The sequence below is a fragment of the Musa acuminata genome, chromosome BXJ1-4 (genome assembly GCF_036884655.1).
Source record: "Musa acuminata AAA Group cultivar baxijiao chromosome BXJ1-4, Cavendish_Baxijiao_AAA, whole genome shotgun sequence".
Lineage (NCBI taxonomy): Eukaryota > Viridiplantae > Streptophyta > Magnoliopsida > Zingiberales > Musaceae > Musa > Musa acuminata.
In genome coordinates, this window is record NC_088330.1 from 38,900,900 (window position 1) to 38,922,500 (window position 21,601).

Sequence of the window (21,601 nt, forward strand, 5' to 3'; positions counted from 1 at the left end):
TAAAATTTAAACTAACACCTACCAACTTAATACTATTCAAAATATTAATACAAGACATGGTTAAAGATTAAAAGAATAAGGTTAAACCCATATCAGAGCTAAAGTTTCAAGGTTGAATATGTGTCCAAACAAACTTTAGACTCATTGTTACTAAATTTCGAACCAAGATCATCAAATTTAAAATTTATAAATATATTAAACATGAATGACTCAAAATACATTTGATGTCGAACTATATTAAGCCTGCTGAGTTAAAACCATCATTAAGCACAAGCCAGTTGAGTTTTATTTTTATTTTTATTCTTTTTCTTTTACATAAACTTATTTTTATCTATTATGAGTTGATCCTAAATGCATGATGAACGAGATACTATTAAAATTCATAAATATATTAAAAATTTTCCAAATGGCGCAATATCTTAATAATACGTTTTCTAAATATAGTGGAATGGAGTCTGGACTACTAGTCCTTGCGGGCTCTCATAGAGCCCATCAACGTGTCACCATATCGGGCAAAACTCCGGCCCGAGGACTCCTCTTTCATTTCTATGTTATTATTATTATTTTTGTTATTGTCGGTATAATCTCAGTTTGTTTTTATTGCCGTTGTTTCTCCTGTCTCTGGAGGCGACCGCGATCGTTAGACGGGCAGCAGTAGGAAGAGGCAGAGATCGATCGGTCCATCCAGTACATCTCCTGCCACAGGTACGCACGCCTCTCTCTCTCTCCCGCTGCGGAGCCGCCCTCGGCTTCCGAACGGCTTCCGTTTCCGCCTGCCCTCGGACGGTTTGCTGACGATCGCGATCGCCCCCGTTCTCAGTGGGGGCTGTAAGGGGGCAGCAACCGTAGGCGGTCCCCCGCGTCCATGGCTACGGCCGCCGTAATGCCCCGATGATCGCACCGTGGTCCAAATACGCCTTTTGATCCCAGTGCTTCTCGTGATCGTCATTATGCCCCGGAATTCTGATTCTTAGTGCGTCGTAGTTCAGTCCAAAAAGAACGAATTGTACCCCGACAGAACTACCATGAACCAGTTTTTATGCATTTCTGTGGGAGTTTTCTATGCTTGTTCTTAGATCTAAATAGGTCGAAGAATTGTGGTGGATTTGGTGGGATAAAAGGGTATTATGAGTCGTTCTGCTGCATTTAATGTGGCCTTAGTTTTGTTTCGAATGTTTACCAAATGGCTTGTCCTTTGTATCATAAAATTGTCGTAAAAGAGTATTATGGTTGTGCATTTTCAGAGGAAACTATCAGTGCTGGACTCTGTTGCTCGTTCGATTATTTTGAAATGCTAAGTTGAGATATTGAGACTAAGATGTTAACATGATATGTTATATGTGCTCCTTGACATCTGCAAATGATGCTGGTTGACATATATAACTTTGTAAGTCTATATATAAATTGTGAATCTCTATTTTTGTTAAGGAAGTGTCTTGATTGTACTGTTAGAATGCTCTCACTCCACTGCAACTCTTTTATTTGTTTGTAGACACAAGCCCCTGTGGAGCTTCCTACTGATGGTGTTAGGTAATTTGATTCCGTGTGTTAAATTCCTGGATTTCGAGATAGTTCTTTTACTTTTCTAGAAGATTCAGAATTCTGAAATTTATTGCCTTGACTTGTTTATATCTGATTTGTTAACTGTCTGTGCTACACTGTCTTTTTTTTATTTACATCTTTGATCATTACTGATTGTTTTATAAAGTTCTATGTCTGATTTGTTAAAAAAGCTATTTCAAATGATAACAAATTTTATAGTGGCCTTTTGATTATAGGGACAATCTGTTACAAGCAAGCTTGGAATGCATCGTGTGACAAGTTCCAATAACACATCTGGTTCAACACGTCATCGGAAAGAGAAACGCTTAACATATGTGCTGAATGATGTAGATGACAAAAGGGTCTCTTTGTTTCTGTTCTTATATTCATTTAACTATTTATTGCTTTTATGATGATTGATGAATATGTTTTTTTTTTTTTTTTTTTTAATTTGAGATTTATTTTGGCATAGCACATGTTGTCTTGTTTAAATTATTCTATCTATTTTTTTAAAAAATTATCCTTGCTATTTGCAGCATTGTGCAGGCATTAATTGTCTGTCTGTTTTAAAGTCTGCACCACCCAATGGCTGTGATTATCTTTTCACTGGGAGCCGAGATGGGACAATAAAAAGATGGGCTTTAAACAATACTGAAGCTAGCTACTCAGCGACATTTGAATCTCATGTTGATTGGGTATTGTCATGAATACTTCAATACTTTCATTTCCCGCAAGTTGCATATATGGAAGTCACAAATTACTTAAAGTTTTCTACCAAGATCACTAACTTAAAATTTCTTGTTTCTCACAAATTGCTTATTTGGAAGTCAAGTTCTTTAAGTGTTGTCTTATAAAAACAAATGTTCCAAGTCAAATGGCACATCGTTTGCTGGTTAAGAAAGAGAAAGCATATTGCAGTTCACATTTCTGAAAAAAAAAATGTTGACATGCTGATCCATTAAATATTCCATGCATTCCGTGTTAATAGAACTATTATTCAACGCTTTTGGTTGGTAATAAATTTATTGCTACATTTATATGATGGAAGGGGATCTATGTCTGTAACATGTTACTGATTGCAGTCTTAGCCTCAAAAATTTGTGCCTTTAGTGTCTCCATTTACAATTATTTCCATGTCTTGGATTAATCAATTTATTTATCAGGAAAGTTCTTTTTATTGAATGGTAGTGGTAGCAGTCACTAATTTGCATATCTGAGGGGACGTTTCTTTTCAATTTTCTTCATGTATGTTCAAATTATAGTTGTGGAACCTAGAATCATATTTGTGTAATTTATATTCTACTTTTAAATTTATCTTTGGTTGGCTGCTGATATACTTTTTTAATTTGTTTGAATTTTGGCACTAAATTCTGACATCTTCATACAGCAAGAAATTGTGCCTTCATACATCTTTGTGTTACCTGAACTTCCTCCCTTGTTATGCAGGTCAATGATGCAGTTCTGGCTGGTAACACGCTTGTTTCCTGCTCTTCAGACGCCACCGTTAAGGTTCTTCACTTCTAGTAGATTCTTGCTTGCTTTATGACTAGTGGAGTTTATCATCTTTGCTTGGCTTTTTTTTTTCTCAGATGTGGAATTCCTTGTCTGATGGTGCTTGCACTAGAACACTCCGGCAACATTCTGATTATGTTACTTGTCTCGCTGCTGCTGAGAAAAATGTAATTAGTAATACATACTTTTTTGGGTTAATGAAACAAATGACTTCCTTTTTGAACATTGGCTTTATGCAGTATGCCTTCTTTTGTTATATATTTTTTGAATGCAAACATATTCTCGTTCTGATCTACCACTTATCTTAATGTTTATAATCTTTTTAACATCATGTATATTAGAGCAACATTGTTGCCTCGGGGGGACTAGGTGGTGAGGTTTTCATATGGGACGTTGATGCAGCTCTTTCACCGATTGCTAAGCCTGTTGACACAACTGAAGATAAGATTTCCAATGGAAATGATGGGCATCCATTGTCAAGTTTGTGCTGTAGCAATGCAGACAATAACATGTCAATTCACAACTCTCAATCCCATGGGTACAGTCCCATTCCTGCAAAGGGCCATAAAGAGTCAGTTTATGCTCTAGCAATGAATGATAGTGGGACCCTGCTTGTATCTGGTGGAACTGAAAAGGTGACCTTAAATTCCTATAATATTTTATCATCCTTCACCTGTTAATTACATAAAGTATGTCTTCTGTACCCAATTCTGTAACAAATACTGCCACTATGTTCCATATGTGATGTTTAAATTCGGTTTTAGCAAATTCAGCTGAATATTTTAGTTGGTTTTATTGTTTCAACATAGGTTGTACGTGTTTGGGATCCAAGAACTGGTTCAAAAAAGATGAAACTAAAAGGTCACACTGACAACATCAGGGCTTTGCTTCTTGATTCTACTGGCAGGTTAGTGTGTGAACTTCCTGTCTGCCTTGACTGCTTTTACTGGCTCTACAACAAAATAGTATGCATCATTTATTTCATTTTGTTCCTGAACATATAAGTTGATCAGATGTCTCATTCCATGTTAGCCATCAGAGAAATCCCTGCAGGTTGTCTGATGGTTCACCAGTAATCTTTCAGACATAGCCATAGTTGTTCTGTAATATCCATCTGTTGTCATGATATAAACATAGTTATTAAGAAATTTCTTGAAATTAAAAATATCTGATGCTTCAAGAAAGGCAACGATAGATTTGAATGGAGCAGGTTAGAGCAAAACAGTGTTGATGCAACTGTACAATTTCTTACAGTTTTTGTTAAATATACTTAGTATCTCTTTTACAATTAAAGGTTCTTTAATGCAACTGATAGTTATGAAGAATGATTGTTCTTGCACGAATCAGAATCTAGGATATGCTAGGCAGACTTGAGTTGTAAGCCTTGTTCCATGATAGAAAACATATGGAATATAAAGCAATAGTTAAAGGCAAACAAAATGAATTTGGAACTTAGAGATGATCTCAATGAATACATCCAACACGAAAAAGATGATCCATCTCTTTAAATGCTATTTCTTTGCATTCTTATATGTTTATAAATTTGGCAACAAATTAGATAGATAGGCATTCCCTGACTTCTCATTAGCATATACGCGGAGATATTGAGGAAATGGCCTTTGGGGATGTAATTGTCTGAAAAAATGACAATAGTTGAAGTTGTCTAGTAGGTGTTTCAGAATGTAGTAACATGGCGCATATGTTGAAGAGATCATCTGGAGTGTCCTTTGGTGGATAAATGCATTCTTTGCTGTACAAGTTACCCTCTGAATTGTGGAAGCAAATAAAAATGTAATAAATAGTAGCCACCAAGATCCTAGCAAGGACTTCAAGAAATGGCTATTACATCCATGTGGCACTTAGGACTGGACGAACTGTTTAGCTTGAAGAATGATCTCATGCTAAATAAATGAAATAAATCTTGTCAGCATTACATTTCACTGCTTCCATAAAGCTCTTGGTTCTGAGCTCGTCTATCTTCTTCTCTCCATAACTTGTGATTTTTCATCTTGTTTAATCCTGATTGAGAAAACAAATAATGGAGAATTCATTCCTAGAAAATTAATTTCAAGAGTTGGTATTCTGATAGGACTGGACCTACTTTGAAAGCCAAAATTCTTCAGCCATAACTGTCTATGGCCAGACTCTACTTGCAGCACCAAGAATGATGAAGAATCTTTTTGGTAAATTACACATTGGAACACCTTGCACAAAAATTGCTGTTCGTAGTGAAGATTCTTTGAAATAGATTAATTGATTGGAGCTCTCCTGGCCACCTGCACCTTTTGTTAATTTTTTGAAATCTGTTTGTATCTGTAAGATCTCAGTTTCATGTTTGCTAACACGGTATTTAATCATAACTTGCTAAAATTGTTTCGGCTAAATGAAATAAGCTTCTTTCTGCCCTTGGCCTATCTCTTTCTTGTAGACAACAATCATGTGTAAACTTAATTTCATTCTAGTCGCTTGTGATCTTATTCAAGGATTTTATAAATGCTGTTGCATCGACACAAGTATGCATTAAGTTGAAAGGGAAAAGAGGGGGAACATCGAGAAGAAAGAGAGAGACAAGAGAGATGGAAATTTACCTGTTCTGATTCTAATGAGGTTGTCCTTAGCTGTTATATTTTGGTTGAGTTGGAAGAAGATAGCACTTATAGGATATTGGCTATGCCATTGAATTGAAACCCAAAAAGAAAGGAAATTATGTTTACACTAGATTGGCTAAAGCTTACAGTAACTTGCACACAAAAGAAAGAGAAATTAAACCTTGTGATAAATGCTGCCCAAGATCAGACTTTTCATTCACACGATATTGGCTAAACCTTATAGTAACATGCACACAAAAGAGAAACAAAAATCCAACCTTGTGAACAAATGCTCCATGATATCATCATTTTCAGGCTTGGAACAGTACATGCTGTCCAATGCCGGTTAGGAACGGTTGAAGGGAAAATCTTTGCTCTTGTTACAAAATCCTATACCACAATGCATAACTAAGAAGCATTATGTGACTATGTTTGACTGGCTAGCTAATCTTTCTAACAATGGACTTGAAGGGGGTGCTCTTGCTGTGATGTTAATCTTTGTTGACATGTTACATGCATATCTTTGGTCATCCTAGCTTTGCCTTGTCATTCTTATTTTAGCTAGCCCTTCTCCACCCTAGCATTATTTTGTTTCAAAACATGGTTTATTTGATTTGGTAATTTTATCACTTCGTACTCCATAGTCTGCTGAATAGCCACCTTAGCATGTATCTTGATGCTCATTGTTTACTTATCAGCCTGGCACCTCCACTTTATAGTTAGTCAACGACTCAACATCATATCGAAATGCCTTGACTGCCTTAATGACACCTTTATGCCTACTTTTGAATTAACTTTCTAATCTGTAATATTTGTCATTATGTTGTTGGTATAGATACATGCTATTTACTACATTCAAATTGAAACTTGATTATCTTCTGCAGGCTTTGCTTATCAGGTTCATCTGATTCAATGATTCGGTATGAAATACTATAATCTTTTTATATCTCTTGTTAATAGGTAAAGTTTTTGTTGTCTCCTAAGGGAAATGAGCTGTTCTTTTTTTGTTTATTTTATTAAAAAGGATTGTCAGAGACTCAGATATCATTTGTTGTAGTAATTGTTTATGTGCCAAATTCCATGTACATCAAATAATTTAGGTAGAATTAAGTCTTATGGAAAAAATTATCATTTTCTTTTTCTATATGATACTGAAAGTTACTTGATTGACATAACTTTTTAGCTTAGCATAACATAACTGAATCTGGAACTTTATGGATTAATGTCATTTGTGAAACTTCTAAGCATGCTTAGTTGAGGTGCTCTGTCTTGTGTAGCCTGTGGGATCTTGGTCAACAGCGCTGTGTACACTGTTATGCTGTTCATACAGATTCAGTCTGGGCACTTGCCAGCACCCCAACATTCACACATGTTTATAGTGGTGGTAGAGACCTATCTGTAAGTATGACAGCTCCCTTATCTTCTTAAGGTTTAAAACTGATCACTGTCTGATGTGTACCATCTCTACATGAATATGGATATATTAGTTGTACCTGACAGACTTGTCAACAAGAGAGAGCATTTTGCTTTGCACAAAAGAGGATCCAATTTTACAAATGGCCTTACAAGACGATAGTATATGGATAGCAACAACAAATTCCTCTGTAGACAGGTTTCCAGCTGAAGTACATAATCCTCAGAAGATTTTTCAAAGAGGCGGTTCATTCATAGCAGGAAATTTGTCATTTACAAGGGCAAGAGCTTCTTTAGAAGGATCTGCTCCTGTAAGTCATAGCATGCAGTAGTGTGAGACATTATGTTAAATGAAAAATAAGTTACCTGTTTTTGGCTGCTTGCTTACTGTTGGATATCTTAGGTTGAACTTTATATTATTAGTTTACAAGTTCAAACTGTCAAGTTCAGCAGTTCCTCCTGCACCCTTTGTCTACACCTTAGAAGAGCTGCCTCTGCTTTCTTCATTTCCTCAGAAGAGTTGTGAACATGAGGGTTTGTTTCCTTTTTTGGTGAAGTAAACACAAAGATTTGCTTTTGAAATTCATGATTCATGCTAATAGACTGGGGCAGGGGTTTAAGAGAAACTGTTCTGGAGATTCAAAATGGCTTATTTACTGAAATGAGTGGTATACTATGCTTATTTGCTTAGTTCCCATTGTAATTGCTTTGGACCCTGGATTGTACCCAATCATGTTATGCTGACTGATAAATTGTAGTAAGTTGAGTTTGAGGTATACTGCCTAATGAACCTGGTAGAGGGAGCTCTACATCCTGGTTCTCACTCGGAACATTATGGGTGGTATACTGGAAATTAAAATTCCTTGTCTTGGACCTTTTCACTTAAAGAATGGATGCCCATTCTGTCTTCTTCTCTGAACTTCTAAAGCCATTTTGTGATCTTGGAATGAAGATTCAACTCCGGGGAATGATGCCAAAGGAGATTTGGAGACTAAATCTCTTGTTTCAGCTTTGTTTTTATTTTTCTAAAATTTTATTGAGCTATGTGGTTCATCATTTCAACTTGAGAAGACAATGCTAAAAAAGATAGAATTTGGAACTACATCACTTGTTTTAAGCTTCATTTCTTTTTTTTCAATTTCCTTTGGTTCATCTTTTTTAACTTGTTGTTTCCTTTTACTGATCCTGAAGTATCTGATGTTATATTTGGAGGCTCAAGATTTCATAAATTGAATAATTTTTTCGTATTCATATTTACCCATCTTATGGATTATTCCTTAAATAAATGTTCAAAAATTTATTTAGTTTTTTGATACTTCAATCTAGACCATGAAATTATGTGAAACTTGTGCCTGGATCTTGACATTGCTCTACTTTTTGATTAGATGTTATTCATTTTAGTGATTTAAAAAGGCGCTCGGGCGCTTGCCTAGGCACTCGGGCGAGGCGAGGCGAGGCTTGAGCGCTTCTCTAATCTCCCAGGCGACGCGCTTCAAACAGGCGCCGCTTGGGCGCTCGCCCGAGCCCAGGCGCTGGGCACTTTGGGCGAGCGCCTGGGTTAACCAAGGCGACCGAACCAGGATTTTAGGTCTGGTTCTGTCTATGATGGTTAGTTGGTTCAATCGAACCAACTAAAACTCATATAAGTGACAACCGAACCCTAACCCTCACCGCTGCCGATCCCGATCCCACAGCTCGTCGCTATCGCTGCTCGCAAACGCTGCCGTTGTTGCCGCTCGCGCCTCCCGCTGCTCGCTGCTCCTGCTCCCGCTCCTCGCCGCTGTCGCCGCTCCCTCTCCCGCTCTTGCTCCCGCTGTCGCTGCTCGCAAACGCTGCTCGCAAACGCTGCCGCTGTCGCTGCTCGCGCCTCCCGCTGCTCACCGCTCCAGCTCCCGCTGCTCGCCGCTGCCGCTTCCTCTTTTCTCAGTCAGCAAGCTCAACACTCCTTTACACTTCCTTTTAACAGTATACGTATACTGTATACTGTTAATATTATTAAGTTTATTTGAAATGATTAATTTTTAATACTGTTAATAGATTAATAATATATTATTTTGATTTTAATACTGTTAATTTTTATTTATTTGAAACTTTTTGTTAATGTGACATTGTGATTTTGTATCTTAGATTTTCTTAATTTAATAGCATATTTTTATTTAAAATTTTAAATAATTATATTTATTAATTATATTATATATTTTTATATTTTAGCGCCTCGCTTCGCTCGGGCAAGCACCTAGCACCTCGGGTGTTTTTGGACCTTGGCGCCTAGCGCTTTTTAAATCACTGATTCATTTTGATCTTAGTGCTTATATCTAAGCCACTGTTCTCATTTATGTAATCTCTAGTCATTGATTTTTGGGGTTTATCTCTAGGTTTTGAATTCATGGAACTGTAATGAAATCTGCTACAATTTAAAGTTCAAATGATTCTAAATTTCATCAATGAAGTCATTATATTTATTATGTCAGACTTTAGGTGAAATATGTTTTTTTCAGCTTAAGATGCATTGAAATATCGAGATATTTGTTTTGTAAAATGCATAGTTTATCCCAAAATGATTTGAAGTTTGTTTCTGATTTGCAGATCTGCAAGAATTTTTTTCCTGATTAACATATAGTTAATCACCAATGCTTTTGCAGGTTCCTGTATATAACAAACCATATTTCACTATTCCTGGAAATTTGGGAATTGTGCAGCATGAAATCTTAAATAATAGAAGATATGTCTTGACGAAGGTATTATTAGGTTCTATTCCACTTGTATCCTTTATGTTCTCTCTTTGAATGATTTTGGGTGGTTCCAATATCTAGCACTAATTGGTAGTTTCATGGTTTTTTTAGTTGTTAATGACTTTAACATCCCTTTTTAACAGGACACCGCAGGTTCTGTTAAGCTGTGGGAGATTACCAAGGGAGTTGTCATTGAGGATCATGGAAAGGTATCTTTGTAGCATTGAACAATGTCCCAATAAAAGCTGAAGTGTCATAACAGCTCATTCAACTTGATGACATTGGGTGCTAATGATATCTTATTCATACAATCATACACCTTACGATCATACAATTCCTTAACAGATTATCTCGATTAACTTAAGAAAATATGACCTCTCTTGTAGGTGTAACTTATGACTCCGTAATTCACTTGCAGGTTTCATTTGAGAAGAAGAAAGAAGAGCTGTTTGAAATGGTACATATCAAGCAGTGCCAATATTGCTAGTATTCCTTTTTAACAAAATTATCTATTTCTACTACATATTTGGAATTTTTTTTCATTTATCCAGGTGAGCATACCTGCATGGTTTACAGCAGATACTCGGCTTGGTTGTTTATCTATCCATTTGGATAGTCCTCAATGTTTCTCCGCTGAGATGTATGCTGTTGACATGAATATACCAGGAGCACAAGATGATGTCAAGGTAAATAATTTTTTTTAAAAACAAATCCTACTCGGTTGACTTCTATGACTTGAAATCTTAAAAGCAAACATGTCATCAATATTCAATATTTTTTATTTTTTATTAAAAATAGGATGACTGTTTGTCTGCCTGGAGAAAAACATATAATCTGGGTGGACTAACATAGGTGATTGTAAAGTATCTGTTACAAAACGATGCAGATTAATCTAGCTCAGGAGACACTTCGTGGCTTGTTGGCCCATTGGATGGCCAAAAGAAGCCAGAGGAAGGGATCACCAATTTCATCTAATGGTGATGTTGCAACTGAGAAGGATGTTTCCATTCGAAATCTTTCTCATTCAAAACTTGAGGTGGATGATGGAGCTGAAAACAGTAAATCTGGCATGCTTCCTTCGTTTGAGTTTTCCACAGTTTCGCCTCCATCAATAATTACAGAAGGTTCACATGGAGGTCCTTGGAGAAAAAAGATTACAGATTTAGATGGTACAGAAGATGAGAAAGATCTTCCTTGGTGGTGTATTAATTGTGTTCTAAATGGACAGTTACCTCAAAGAGAAAATACAAAGTAAAATGTTGCTTTCTTGCATATCTGTTCTTTTCCTTTAAGTTGCAAGCAATAAAAGTCTTTCGATGTATGTTTTGGAGCATTTAAGTTATTTATTTTTTATGCTTAATTTAGTTTCCAAGGAACCTGAACTTGTGAAACAAATTGTCATCTTTAGGAAACTTTATGGAATAGAAAGAAAAGACAAGATTGTTGTTTCAACCCATTCTTTTATTTTTTTTTTCTTATTTTATGATCCTTTTTGTCATGCAAGTAGGTATCACTTTATGGAATAAAAAAAGACAAGTTTGTTGTTTCAACTGATTCTTCTATTTTGTCTTATTTTATGATCTTTTTTCTCGTGCAAATAAGTACCAATTTTTTCTTCGAATTATGTGCATTCTGAGTTTACATTGATTAAACAAGAAAATAATGTGCCACAGTATTCAGTGCATACCTGCACCCATTATATGGTATTTTAAGATATATAATCTTGCACACTACTACTAAATAGATTGTTGATCCCATTGCAAGGGAAAGTTACATCACAGAATGAAAAAAGAGAATTTTTAAGCCTTAATGCTCTAGTTACATTTTCAACATCATGATTAATATAGTTAATAGGATTATGGACTTTAGGTGTTGCTCAACTTCATGATTTTTTAGACTTTAATGGACTTTAGGTGTTGCTCAATCCCTCGTTTCTTGTGATTACAATTTAAGGAAGTGTGTTAATAGGATCTATTTAGTTACATCCAAATGGGAATATTGGGTTAATTCTTCAATTAGAAATGCTCCTTCTTGATGTCCTAATATGTAGAATGAGATAGAAAAATTAATATGGACTCTAGTATGAAGTCAGGCCTGGAAGTATAACTACTATAACTAAGCTTAAAAGATGCAAATTTAAGGTATCACTCAATAATTAGTTAAGCCATAAGTTCATAATGCACGTCTTATTGTGGAGGAGGGGTAACAGCTGTGGAGGGTGATGTTAAGTTTGATAATTTGGTGACTAAGGTGTCCCTGATGTTTCAAAAGGTAGCAGTATGTCATTTTTCAAGGGAGATGGACTTGCTGGAAGAGGTCAGTCTAGAGCCGGTATATGTCTCCAAGAAGGAAGGATCCAAGATGAGGAGAGTGGTGTAGGGAAGTTTCACATCCAAAGCCTATTTCCTTAAGCCTAAAAAAATACAAAGAAATGGAATGATAATGGTGATCCATCGGTCATTAGAAGTACTGTGGCAGAGTGCCAGGAGGTTCTTAGCGAATGAATCACAACCAATTTATGAATATCCTCATTTGAAATTATTGAGGTGCCCATTAAAAAGGGGACAAAAAGAAACACTCTACGATTGTTCATTCATGATTGGTTGTCCATTTGTCATTTTTATTAACCTCTGTTAGTTGTAAGGAAAATTTTGGAGTTATTTATGTCAAGGTTTAACTTACCGATCCAAGCCGGTATGCCAGTCGATTGGCGACATGACACGTGGTGCTCCATACCAGTGTACCAACTACCAACACATGGTATGTTGGTGTGTACCGATGTTTGGATAAGGAAGAAAAATAGATCGAAAAGGAAGGTCCGGTGGAGGAACAAAGGAGGAAAAAGGAGAAAGAAGGAAAAAGAGAAAGAACAAAGAAAAGGAGGAGAAGTGCAACGATACTTGGGAAGCAGCAGCAGCGTCGAAGGGAAGCAGTAGCATCACAGCGGCGAAGAGGTGGTGCTGCTGCAGCATCGCAACAGCAAAGCGGTGAAGTGGTATTGCAGTAGCGAAGCAGTGAAGAGGCAGTGCTGCTGCAACATCGCAGCGGCGAAGCGATGAAGACGCAGCGTCGCTGCAGCATCGCAGTGGCAAATCAGTGAAGAGGTAGCGTCGCTGCAGCAGCAAAGTGGCAAAAAGAGGCAGCACCGCTGCAGCATCACAGCAGCGAAGAGGCGGTGCCACGGCTTCGTACGCAAGAAGAGCCCTAATATGCTTTTTTTTTAATGCTAAAATGGACTGGGGTCCATCATTTTTTATTTTTTTTATTATTTTAATGTAGATTGCCCGAAACGGGGTGGTCTGTATATCGGTCCATGCCCGGACCAGTAATAAAATTTTATGTGCATATTTTCATGATTGACTACATTGCTTCTATAGTGATTAGCTTCATCTCTTTAATTCATAAATTTCTCAAATTCTTGATTTTTTTTGCTTTGTTTTAAATAGTTTTTATTTTACATTTAATTTGCAACAGATTCTACCTGTGACAGATCTCCCTAACAATAAGTCATGTCTTGATCTTTTCCATATATCCACCACCTCCTTGATAATTGGACACATTAGGAATATCTATTTGCTTGTTTTTCTTTATAATAAATTCTTCCATACATTAGGAATGCTAATCTTCTGCTCCATATAAATCTTACAGTTACTCCCGATACATCCTAGGTTTGGGGTGGAAGCATAGTATGCATATTATGAACAATACAACATTTGTTGACACATTGGCAGTTAATGTGGTTTATTTATTATTGATGATACCTATGTGACAAATGTTAGAAGTTTTTGCTGCTACTCTTATATTGTTAAACCTAAATATGTTGTTGCAACTTTGATCTTCTTAGGAGCTGACAAGATTATTCTAAGTTGTAGAAATTTCTTGTGATTGTTTCTCTCTGGAAGCAGTTTAAAGCTAAGTCACTTTTCAAAAATTGCTTATCCAACTTGGGCTTTTGCTTAATATTACTGGAGTTTATTTTACTAATTAATGTTAGTGGTGTTACTATGTACCTAATAGTTGAGATTGTATTCATATCTTTGTTGCTGTGATGTGGAATTTCTTTGGTTATGTTGATAAGTTGTGACATCAATATTACTTTGTTCTTTACTGTAGATGTAGCTTCTTTTTGCTACCTTGTGAAGGTTCAACTGTGCCAGTCATCACACAGGGGAAATTGAGTGCACCAAGGATATTGAGGATGAACAAAGTAAGAATCAGTTATTTTTTCTTGATAGGTGACCATCATATTTTGTTCTAGCTTTTCATATGTTAGGTTATTGTAATAAAAATGTGGATTAATAGACATAACAAGACAAATAGTCACTAGTTTATTGATCTTTTTTTCTTATTTTTTATCAAGCAAACAATTGATCTAATGGGAATAGATTGGAGAAGTGTTAATTGTACCATATTAAATGTAGGGTCTTGGTTCTTCACAAAATTAATGTTACTGTTTAGTGCGTATAGAAGTTAACCTGTGTTGCATTATGATCGCTTCTTTTTAACATTTATTTATAACATCAAGGTAAATAAAAACAGTAATATTTGTTTATCATCTAATCAAGTTACAATTTTTGATGAGTCAGTGCCAGATGAATAACTTGTGATGTAGCTGTTTTACCTGAAGTCATAATGTTTTAGTGGAAAACTAACTTCAAATATAAAGAAGCATGACTTGGTCTATGTCAAGCTATAATCTTCTCACTTTCTATCTCTTCTTGGCTAGTTTGCCAAGATACAATCAATTAGTTAACATATCCAAAATTTCTTATTTTGGTCTTCATATGTTTGTTTCATCCTCTTGTATTGCAGGTGATTAATTATGTTATGGAGAAGATGGTTCTTGACAAACCATTGGATGGTGGAAGCTCTGATGCCACAATTGTTTTAGGAGTCAGCATGACAAAGACACAAGTTCCATCAAGTGGAGTAAAACAGAGCATGAAGTCATGGCCAAAGCTAATGCCATCTATTGACATCTTGTGTAATAACCAGGCAAGTGCAGCAAAGCTTTCTATGATGAAATTTTTGGTTTTCATTAATTTTTGTACTAGGAGTGAGGCTTATTGGACCTGCAACATGACATGTTGACTTTTACTAATGCTTTTTTCTACATAAAATTGAGTCTCACAGATGCTGTCAACAAAAACATGCATTTACTTTCTTCTTAATATATTTCCATGATCTCTAATATCCTCAGTTTATTCAATTTTTATTATGCAAGTCTGCTACATATGTTTTGACTAAATTTTTGTTCTTGTTTACTTTGTTTAAAATTCTGCTGAGTCGCTGACTCACAAATTGACAGTGCAAAGGCAATCATGTATCTCTAATATCCTCAGTTTACACACCACGGTCATTCATGGAACCTTCAGTTTAGATTTAGCATCTGTAGCTTTGTACTGCTATGGTGATATGTCAACGTACCCATTAAGGACCTTGGAAGTGTAGGACAAACTATATCTGAAAGTGGTTTGCTGGAATGTTATTACAATTGGTAGAATTAGTGGGTTGTGTGTGAAAACCACATACACTGTCGGTTTGGCGAAAGGAGTTGTAGTAGCTAATATCTTAGATGAGTTTAAAATGTTAAAACATGTTGAACCTTCAGACTCAGCCAACAGAGTTGAACAAAAACAAGAATAGCATGCCAACCTAGTGCAAATAATTAAATTTATGCATGTAAAATGTTGTCAAGTTAAAACAAAACTAAGATAGGAAAGAGGGCACATAAAACCATTTGTTTCCTGGGATTCATGTCTATTTGGCACTGTCAGATGCATTAATTTACAATTTCCTGGATTCACATTTGGTTGGTACTTTCACACAAGGTTATAAGCATCGGTTTAGTATCGATATTGGTCCTTAGGCGGACCAGTTCCAGTGCCACATAATAATTCCCCTTTCTTCTTTGTTTTCCATGTGCAGGTCGTATCTCCGGAAATGAGTTTGGCTACTGTTCGAACATACATATGGAAGAAGCCAGAAGACTTGATCCTCAATTACAAAGTGGTGCAGACTGGATGATGACACAACTCATTATGACAATGGTGAATTCAATTAACATTATTCTACATAGCATAATTGTCACATGATAGCATTTCTTTCTTCACCTTAGACACCATGAGCGGCAGTGTGATATTTTTCTTTGTAGTCAATTCAATTGTGCATGTAGAAATCAGACTAGTCTCTGATTTTGCAGAATGTATAGAATCTGGTAGATTTATTCCTAGGTTACACTTGCTTTTTCTAATTAAGTTGGTTGTCTTTGCCCTGTAAATTTTGTGAGTCAGCTAATTCTTTACTGATTAATATGTGATTTGGCATGGAAGCTTCCTAAGCCACACTAGATGTATGATTTATGAGGGTGAGTCAGTTTAATTATGTGCCATAATAGTTGTGATTTTAGGACTACTTGTTATTATCATCATGTAATTCAATATCTCATGCATTTGGGATTGACATATTATCTTGACAGACCATTAGGCTGGAACTAACATAATTGATTCATCAACCTTTATATATTATCATTTGGAATGTCATATGTTTGCAATCGGTGGTTTCATGTCATGATTAATTCTTTTCTATTTCCATTATATATTAATTCTTTTATATTATAGATCACCTTTAGTCGAAATTACTTATGGTAGACCAATCAAGTTTATATATCATTCTTCCAAGTGTCACAATTTATACAGAATAATGTATGAGCTTCCCTCTCGGAATGGAACAATGCATCTCATTGATCTTGTACAATCAAGAAATAAAAAGCCACATCAGGAAAACACAAAGCCTCCTCGAGATGTTTGCTTGGAACTCCTCCGGATGATAAATAGATCCTTGGAACTTCCAGTAGAGCTTTCACCCGAGCGGCTTCTTGTCAGCGTAAACACCCTATTGGCAACACAAGTCATTGGGGTTCACCCATTGTCGCAAACACCGAGTGTGCATGAAGTCTACAAGCTCTATCTCCCTTGAACCATTGTAATTGTGACGTCGTAGGTGGAGAATGACTCGTACTTGTTGGCAATCTTCGTCTCCGTAACATCTGGGCTTCCCACTGCCACAAACATGGGTTGTCTAGGCATGGGAAGAGGGCCGCTCCCACTCCCCATCATGCGGATGACGGCGTCGATGTCAGGTCGATCGCTCGCTCGATCCTGCACGCACAACAGGGCTATATGCACGCATCTCAGCGCTTGAGACATCATGGAGGCCGACCGTATCGTCGGATCTATCAGCTCCACTGCTCTGTCCTCGTTCCACAGCTGCCACGCCTGCAACAACAAGAAGACCCAGGAAACACCTGCGGGTAAGTGAACACGCAAGACGGCGCGAAATCCAAATGCAGCATCGAGATGTGGGTGGGTGTTCAACGTACGTATCCCACGATGTTGACGGCGTTCTCCATCCGATGGAAGCTGCTGTTCCTCCTTGCTGTCAGGATCTCCAACACTAAGATCCCGAAGCTGTAGACGTCGGACCTCACCGAGAAGAGACCTTCCATGGCGTACTCAGGCGACATGTATCCACTGCATCAGTGTCAATACAAGCTGCACTTAGTCCCAACATCCTCTCAGTGCAGCAGTAGATATGCTCGATACTTACAACGTCCCGACGACACGATTCGTGTTGCCTTGGTTTTCGTCGGCTCCGAAGATCCTTGCCATGCCAAAGTCCGATATCTTAGGGTTCATGTTCTCGTCCAACAAGACGTTGCTGGCTTTTAGGTCACGGTGAACGATGCGCAACCTGGAATCCCTGTGAAGATAGAGAAGGCCACGAGCAATCCCTTCGATGATGTTGAAGCGTTTCTTCCAGTCCAGTAGCTCTTTCTTCGATGTATCTGTTGGAATCATCCATCCAAGTCAAACTTCATTTCTTCTTCTCCCTTGGGAAGAGCAAAAAGAGACGGTGCAATCCACAAGTGTCATACCGAAGATGATGGCATCCAAGCTTTTGTTGGGCAGGTACTCGTAGATGAGGATCTTCTCTTCTCCTTGAATGCAGCAGCCGAGCAACTTGACCAGGTTCCTGTGCTGCAGCTTGGCGATCAGTATGACCTCGTTCTTGAACTCCTCCAACCCCTGCCCTGAACTCCTGGAGAGCCTTTTGACAGCCACTTCTTGTCCACCAGGCAGCGTTCCCTTCACAAGCATCAATAATACCATCATCCATGTTTAGATGCCATGCTGCAGCGTGACTCATTCTCCGTGCATGCCAACTCTTACCTTGTAAACATGGCCAAAACCTCCTTCGCCGAGCTTATTTGAGTCGCTGAAGTAACCGGTGGCAGTCGCTATGCAGTCAAACGTGAACAATGGCTCAGAAGCTTTTCCTTCTTGCGTTTCTTCTCCGTAGATGCTCGAGAATTCCGATACTACTTCTCCACTTGGATGCAATACTGTGTTCTCTTGCTGCCTTTTCTTCTTCCAGGAAACTACATAGCACATATTACACATCAGTAAGCAAGTGAAAATACGATGATCTCTTCATAAATCAAAGCATCATAAGAACCATATAAATATATCCTTCACCTCACCTTTTGCTCTTGAACCGTACTTCCACCACAAGAAGAAACATATGATGATGGCAAGCAGTAACCCCAGTGCACATCCTACCGCCACTATTACCCTCAACTTGGTCTTGTCGCTTGCAGCATCTGTTGCCCAAAAGACAAAAGACAAGACAAGAAGAAGAATATGATTACCATTGGAATCATGTGCAATAGGAAAAGGTCTTCAGCTAAGACAGCATTGTCCAACCAGCTTTCTTCGACTTCAAGCGAGCCGAGTAGGTCGAACTATGACAACTTGGTGAAGGTATGTCCTATCTTATCCAAATCAGGGATTAGTCCAAAGAACATGACAAAACCCTTTGGTGTTTCCCTGAATCATGTCTGCTAAACGAGCTTTGAATCGACCACAATAGATTACAGATAAACATGAATGAAGTATAAGAATCCAAAATATTCGAGCCTTCAACCTTGAATTCATTCGAGAAAAGTTTGGGGAAAAGGACCATGAAGAGTAAAGAAACAAGGATGTATTGCCATCCACTGCTGGTGGGGGACAACATCGAAAAAAGCAGTCACACCTTCTTTATTGTAGATGGGATAGGCTTTAGCTTCAAGTGCACCAAGCTTGTGCAAGTGGGTGGGCTTGATGATGTGGAAGGCATGAATGAATGGTGTGCAGGTCATCCAGCACGGCTAACAACAGGCATGGAAAGGGCACACAATAATTGTATTAGCCTTTCCTTTCGACTGGCATGTTTGGCTTTAATGGAGTGATAGTGATGTATGGCATTTCTTATTCCTTGTAGTAGTTAAATGGTTGGTGTACCTGCTACATGTAATCTATCACCTTAATTCAAGATAAGAATAAACAATTATTACAATATTATCTTCATTGATATTATATATACTTTTCTTGATGTCCTATCACATCGAGAATCGTCAGCTTAAATAAATTTATAAGGTTACATGAGTCTATTATAATTGATATTTTTTTTGTATTTTAATGGAGGTTATTAGATGGATCATATCTGATCTATGCGAAAACCATGAAATAAATCTACAGAAAAATATGATCCAATTAATCGTCCTCAGACTCGAAAATACTTACCAAGATCAGACGCCGCGAGCTTGACATGGAGATCATAGCCGTCCTGAGGAAACTCGAACTGGTAGATGTCGATGAGATCATGCCCCCATAACAAGCATCCTATGTCGGAAGCAGCGTAAGCGTAGGCCCTGCAAGAACAGTTGCTCGAGCAAGCTTCTTGGCACCCCGATTCGCTTCCGATCGTGGAAGCCCAGTCTGAATGGTCCGGCAGCTTCGCCCCCGGCAGCGTGAAGAATCCATCTTCATTGCTGCTGCTGTTTAGCTGGCAAAGTAATGGAGTCTTTCTCGCGCACCCACTGGTCCAGTTACCGTCGCTCCACTCCGTGCTCGACCGCGGCTCGAACCCTCGCAGGCAGCTACACGTCGTCGTCGTCCCGTCGTCGCTGCACGTCCCGTAAACCCCGCACATGCCGTAGACCTCGCACTGGTTGATGGGCTGCCCCCACACGATCTCCCACTGCCTCGTCTCCTGCACCTGCATGAACGTCCTTTCCATGCCGTCCCACTCCATGACGAACCTCACCAGGGAAGCGTTGTGCGGAGTGTACGTGTAGTAGGCGATCCCTTGGCTCTCATCGGTCTCGTAGTCGAAGCCGTAGATGTAGAGCGACCTCATCACCGTGCCTATGAACCTGTGCCCGTTCCATTGCCCCGATCTCCACCGTGGCACCCCTCGGTCCCATATGAAGATCTGCGCCGATCCATTGGGGTCGAGGCCCAACGTGTAGTTCCCTGCCGATGGATCGTCGGGGCTCTTCCACGACGTGAAGAGCAGCGCCTTGCCCGTCGTCGTGTTGAGACTCAACTTCATGCCAGGGAGGAACGTGTGGGTCGGGTGATCGAAGCTCTGCCACAGCGTTCCTCCTCCGCCGTCTTGGAGAACAAGGTTGCCGGTGTCCAAGAGCTGTAGGGTGGTGGAGCTGTTGCTGGGCGCCGCCGACGAGTTGGTAGACCAAACAGAGCCTCCTGCTCCATCGAGCACCACCAGATCTCCGTCGCTCGTGACCATCAGACGGCCGCCGGAGCCCGTGATGGGAGCTTCCCGGTTGGCCACCCAGACCACGGTTTGGGTGGCCGAGATGCTCGAGTGGTACAAGATGCCGACGTAGCGGCCATGGCTGGAGTTCCCGGGGCTGAAGAATCGCAGCTCGAAGATGTTCCCGGCTGACACCAAGGTCTGCCCATCTGTGATGGATTGGCCCTGGGTCAAGGTGTCCGTGGCATGAGCGAAGAAACAGAAGGAAGAGATGCGGAAGAAGAAGAAGAAGAAGACGAAACAAGAGAGGAAGGTAAGTCTTCCGGATACGTAGCAAGCCGCAGCCATTTTTTGTTGAGCTTGCTTGCTCGAAGAAAGCCTTAAGCCTTTGCCTCGGATCTAAAAGATTATATTAGGCTCAACACTATACTAATCAAACGTAAACGAGGAAGCGTTGACCACATTAAATCCGTGTCGAGCTGCTGTGAAGCAGCATGTGTCGTTGTTTGACCGCGGGATCTGCTATAGGCAACCCACGTTTGGTTGACCGGTCAAAGTCCAAAAGCAATGGCGAAGACGCATTGGCTCTTGTTCGGCTGCTGGCGGCGGCCTCTCCGACCAATCCCTTACGACCTATCGATGTCTGAAGACATCATTCAAGACGAGGCAACGAGAAAATTAATCGCCTCCCACTGAAAATTCATGCTTCATAAAAGAAAGATGTAGTAGTTGTAGACTCCAATCCCGAGGAGAATTAAATATATTTAATTAGAGTAGATGAATTTGTTACGTACATATAATATTAAAAATATTAATTAGAAAGCCTTTGTCTAACAAGACAAAATACATGAGGACAGACTCCTTCATTTAAATGAATATACTGTTTACACCTCAGGATCACTATCTTACAGTCATATTGTATTTGGATGTTGTTGGTGGTGGCCATAAGGTATTGTAATATATATTTTAATCCTTATGGTCTTAAGATCAAAGGCCATATGACCACTCGAGGCAATATTTTTCTACTCTAATTCCTTGGTTTTCTTTTTCTAGATGAATTCTTCTTGATAGAATTAGACAGGGAAAGGGCATAGATTGATCAAATCTAGGAGGGAAAAGTTGACGAAAAATATGAGAACAGTGATGCTTACGATCACCTGACGGGCTAATTTATTTGCAACATGGAAACTTGTGCTCACAGGCAGCTAATAT

The 21,601-nt window shown here is 38.7% G+C and overlaps 2 protein-coding genes across 8 annotated transcripts in view; one reads left to right on the forward strand and one right to left on the reverse strand.

The window, feature by feature from the left end:
* The first annotated feature begins 585 nt into the window (after positions 1-585).
* Positions 586-16,181, forward strand: LOC103982871 (uncharacterized). 7 transcript variants are annotated; one of them, XM_009399931.3, is made up of 20 exons: positions 586-705; positions 1,245-1,387; positions 1,493-1,530; positions 1,779-1,904; positions 2,079-2,237; positions 2,989-3,051; positions 3,132-3,221; positions 3,396-3,689; positions 3,864-3,961; positions 6,527-6,562; positions 6,920-7,040; positions 7,130-7,366; positions 9,698-9,793; positions 9,931-9,996; positions 10,206-10,244; positions 10,339-10,473; positions 10,674-11,038; positions 13,901-13,994; positions 14,600-14,782; positions 15,716-16,181. In XM_009399931.3, the coding sequence occupies exons 4-20, from the start codon at positions 1,806-1,808 to the stop codon at positions 15,812-15,814; spliced, it is 2,274 nt and encodes a 757-aa protein (XP_009398206.2). In that variant the 5' UTR covers positions 586-705; positions 1,245-1,387; positions 1,493-1,530; positions 1,779-1,805; the 3' UTR covers positions 15,815-16,181. The 7 variants fall into 7 exon arrangements, with proteins under 7 accessions (XP_009398206.2, XP_009398205.2, XP_009398207.2 ...); XM_009399930.3 differs by lacking the exon at positions 1,245-1,387; XM_009399932.3 differs by lacking the exon at positions 1,245-1,387 and having other exon boundaries at positions 2,989-3,045; positions 15,716-16,168.
* Positions 16,182-16,603: 422 nt separating this feature from the next.
* The window catches only part of LOC103983465 (uncharacterized), a 15,003-nt gene continuing 10,005 nt past the window's right edge, over positions 16,604-21,601 (reverse strand). The window contains exons 8-14 of the mRNA XM_065180649.1: positions 19,414-20,788; positions 18,330-18,449; positions 18,019-18,227; positions 17,724-17,934; positions 17,396-17,633; positions 17,169-17,319; positions 16,604-17,064 (exon numbers count right to left, since the gene is read on the reverse strand). Of these exons, the coding sequence (XP_065036721.1) occupies positions 16,753-17,064; positions 17,169-17,319; positions 17,396-17,633; positions 17,724-17,934; positions 18,019-18,227; positions 18,330-18,449; positions 19,414-20,788 (2,616 nt within the window). The 3' untranslated portion in view covers positions 16,604-16,752. The remainder of the gene's footprint in view (positions 17,065-17,168; positions 17,320-17,395; positions 17,634-17,723; positions 17,935-18,018; positions 18,228-18,329; positions 18,450-19,413; positions 20,789-21,601) is intronic.

Bases quoted from the DNA above. Each gene is read 5' to 3' on its own strand.
- LOC103982871 (XM_009399931.3), top strand. From the start codon at position 1,806: ATGCATCGTGTGACAAGTTCCAATAACACATCTGGTTCAACACGTCAT. The intron at 3,222-3,395 runs GTAATTAGTAAT...CATGTATATTAG, and splicing joins TCGCTGCTGCTGAGAAAAAT to AGCAACATTGTTGCCTCGGG. The intron at 10,474-10,673 runs GTAAATAATTTT...AAAACGATGCAG, and splicing joins GAGCACAAGATGATGTCAAG to ATTAATCTAGCTCAGGAGAC.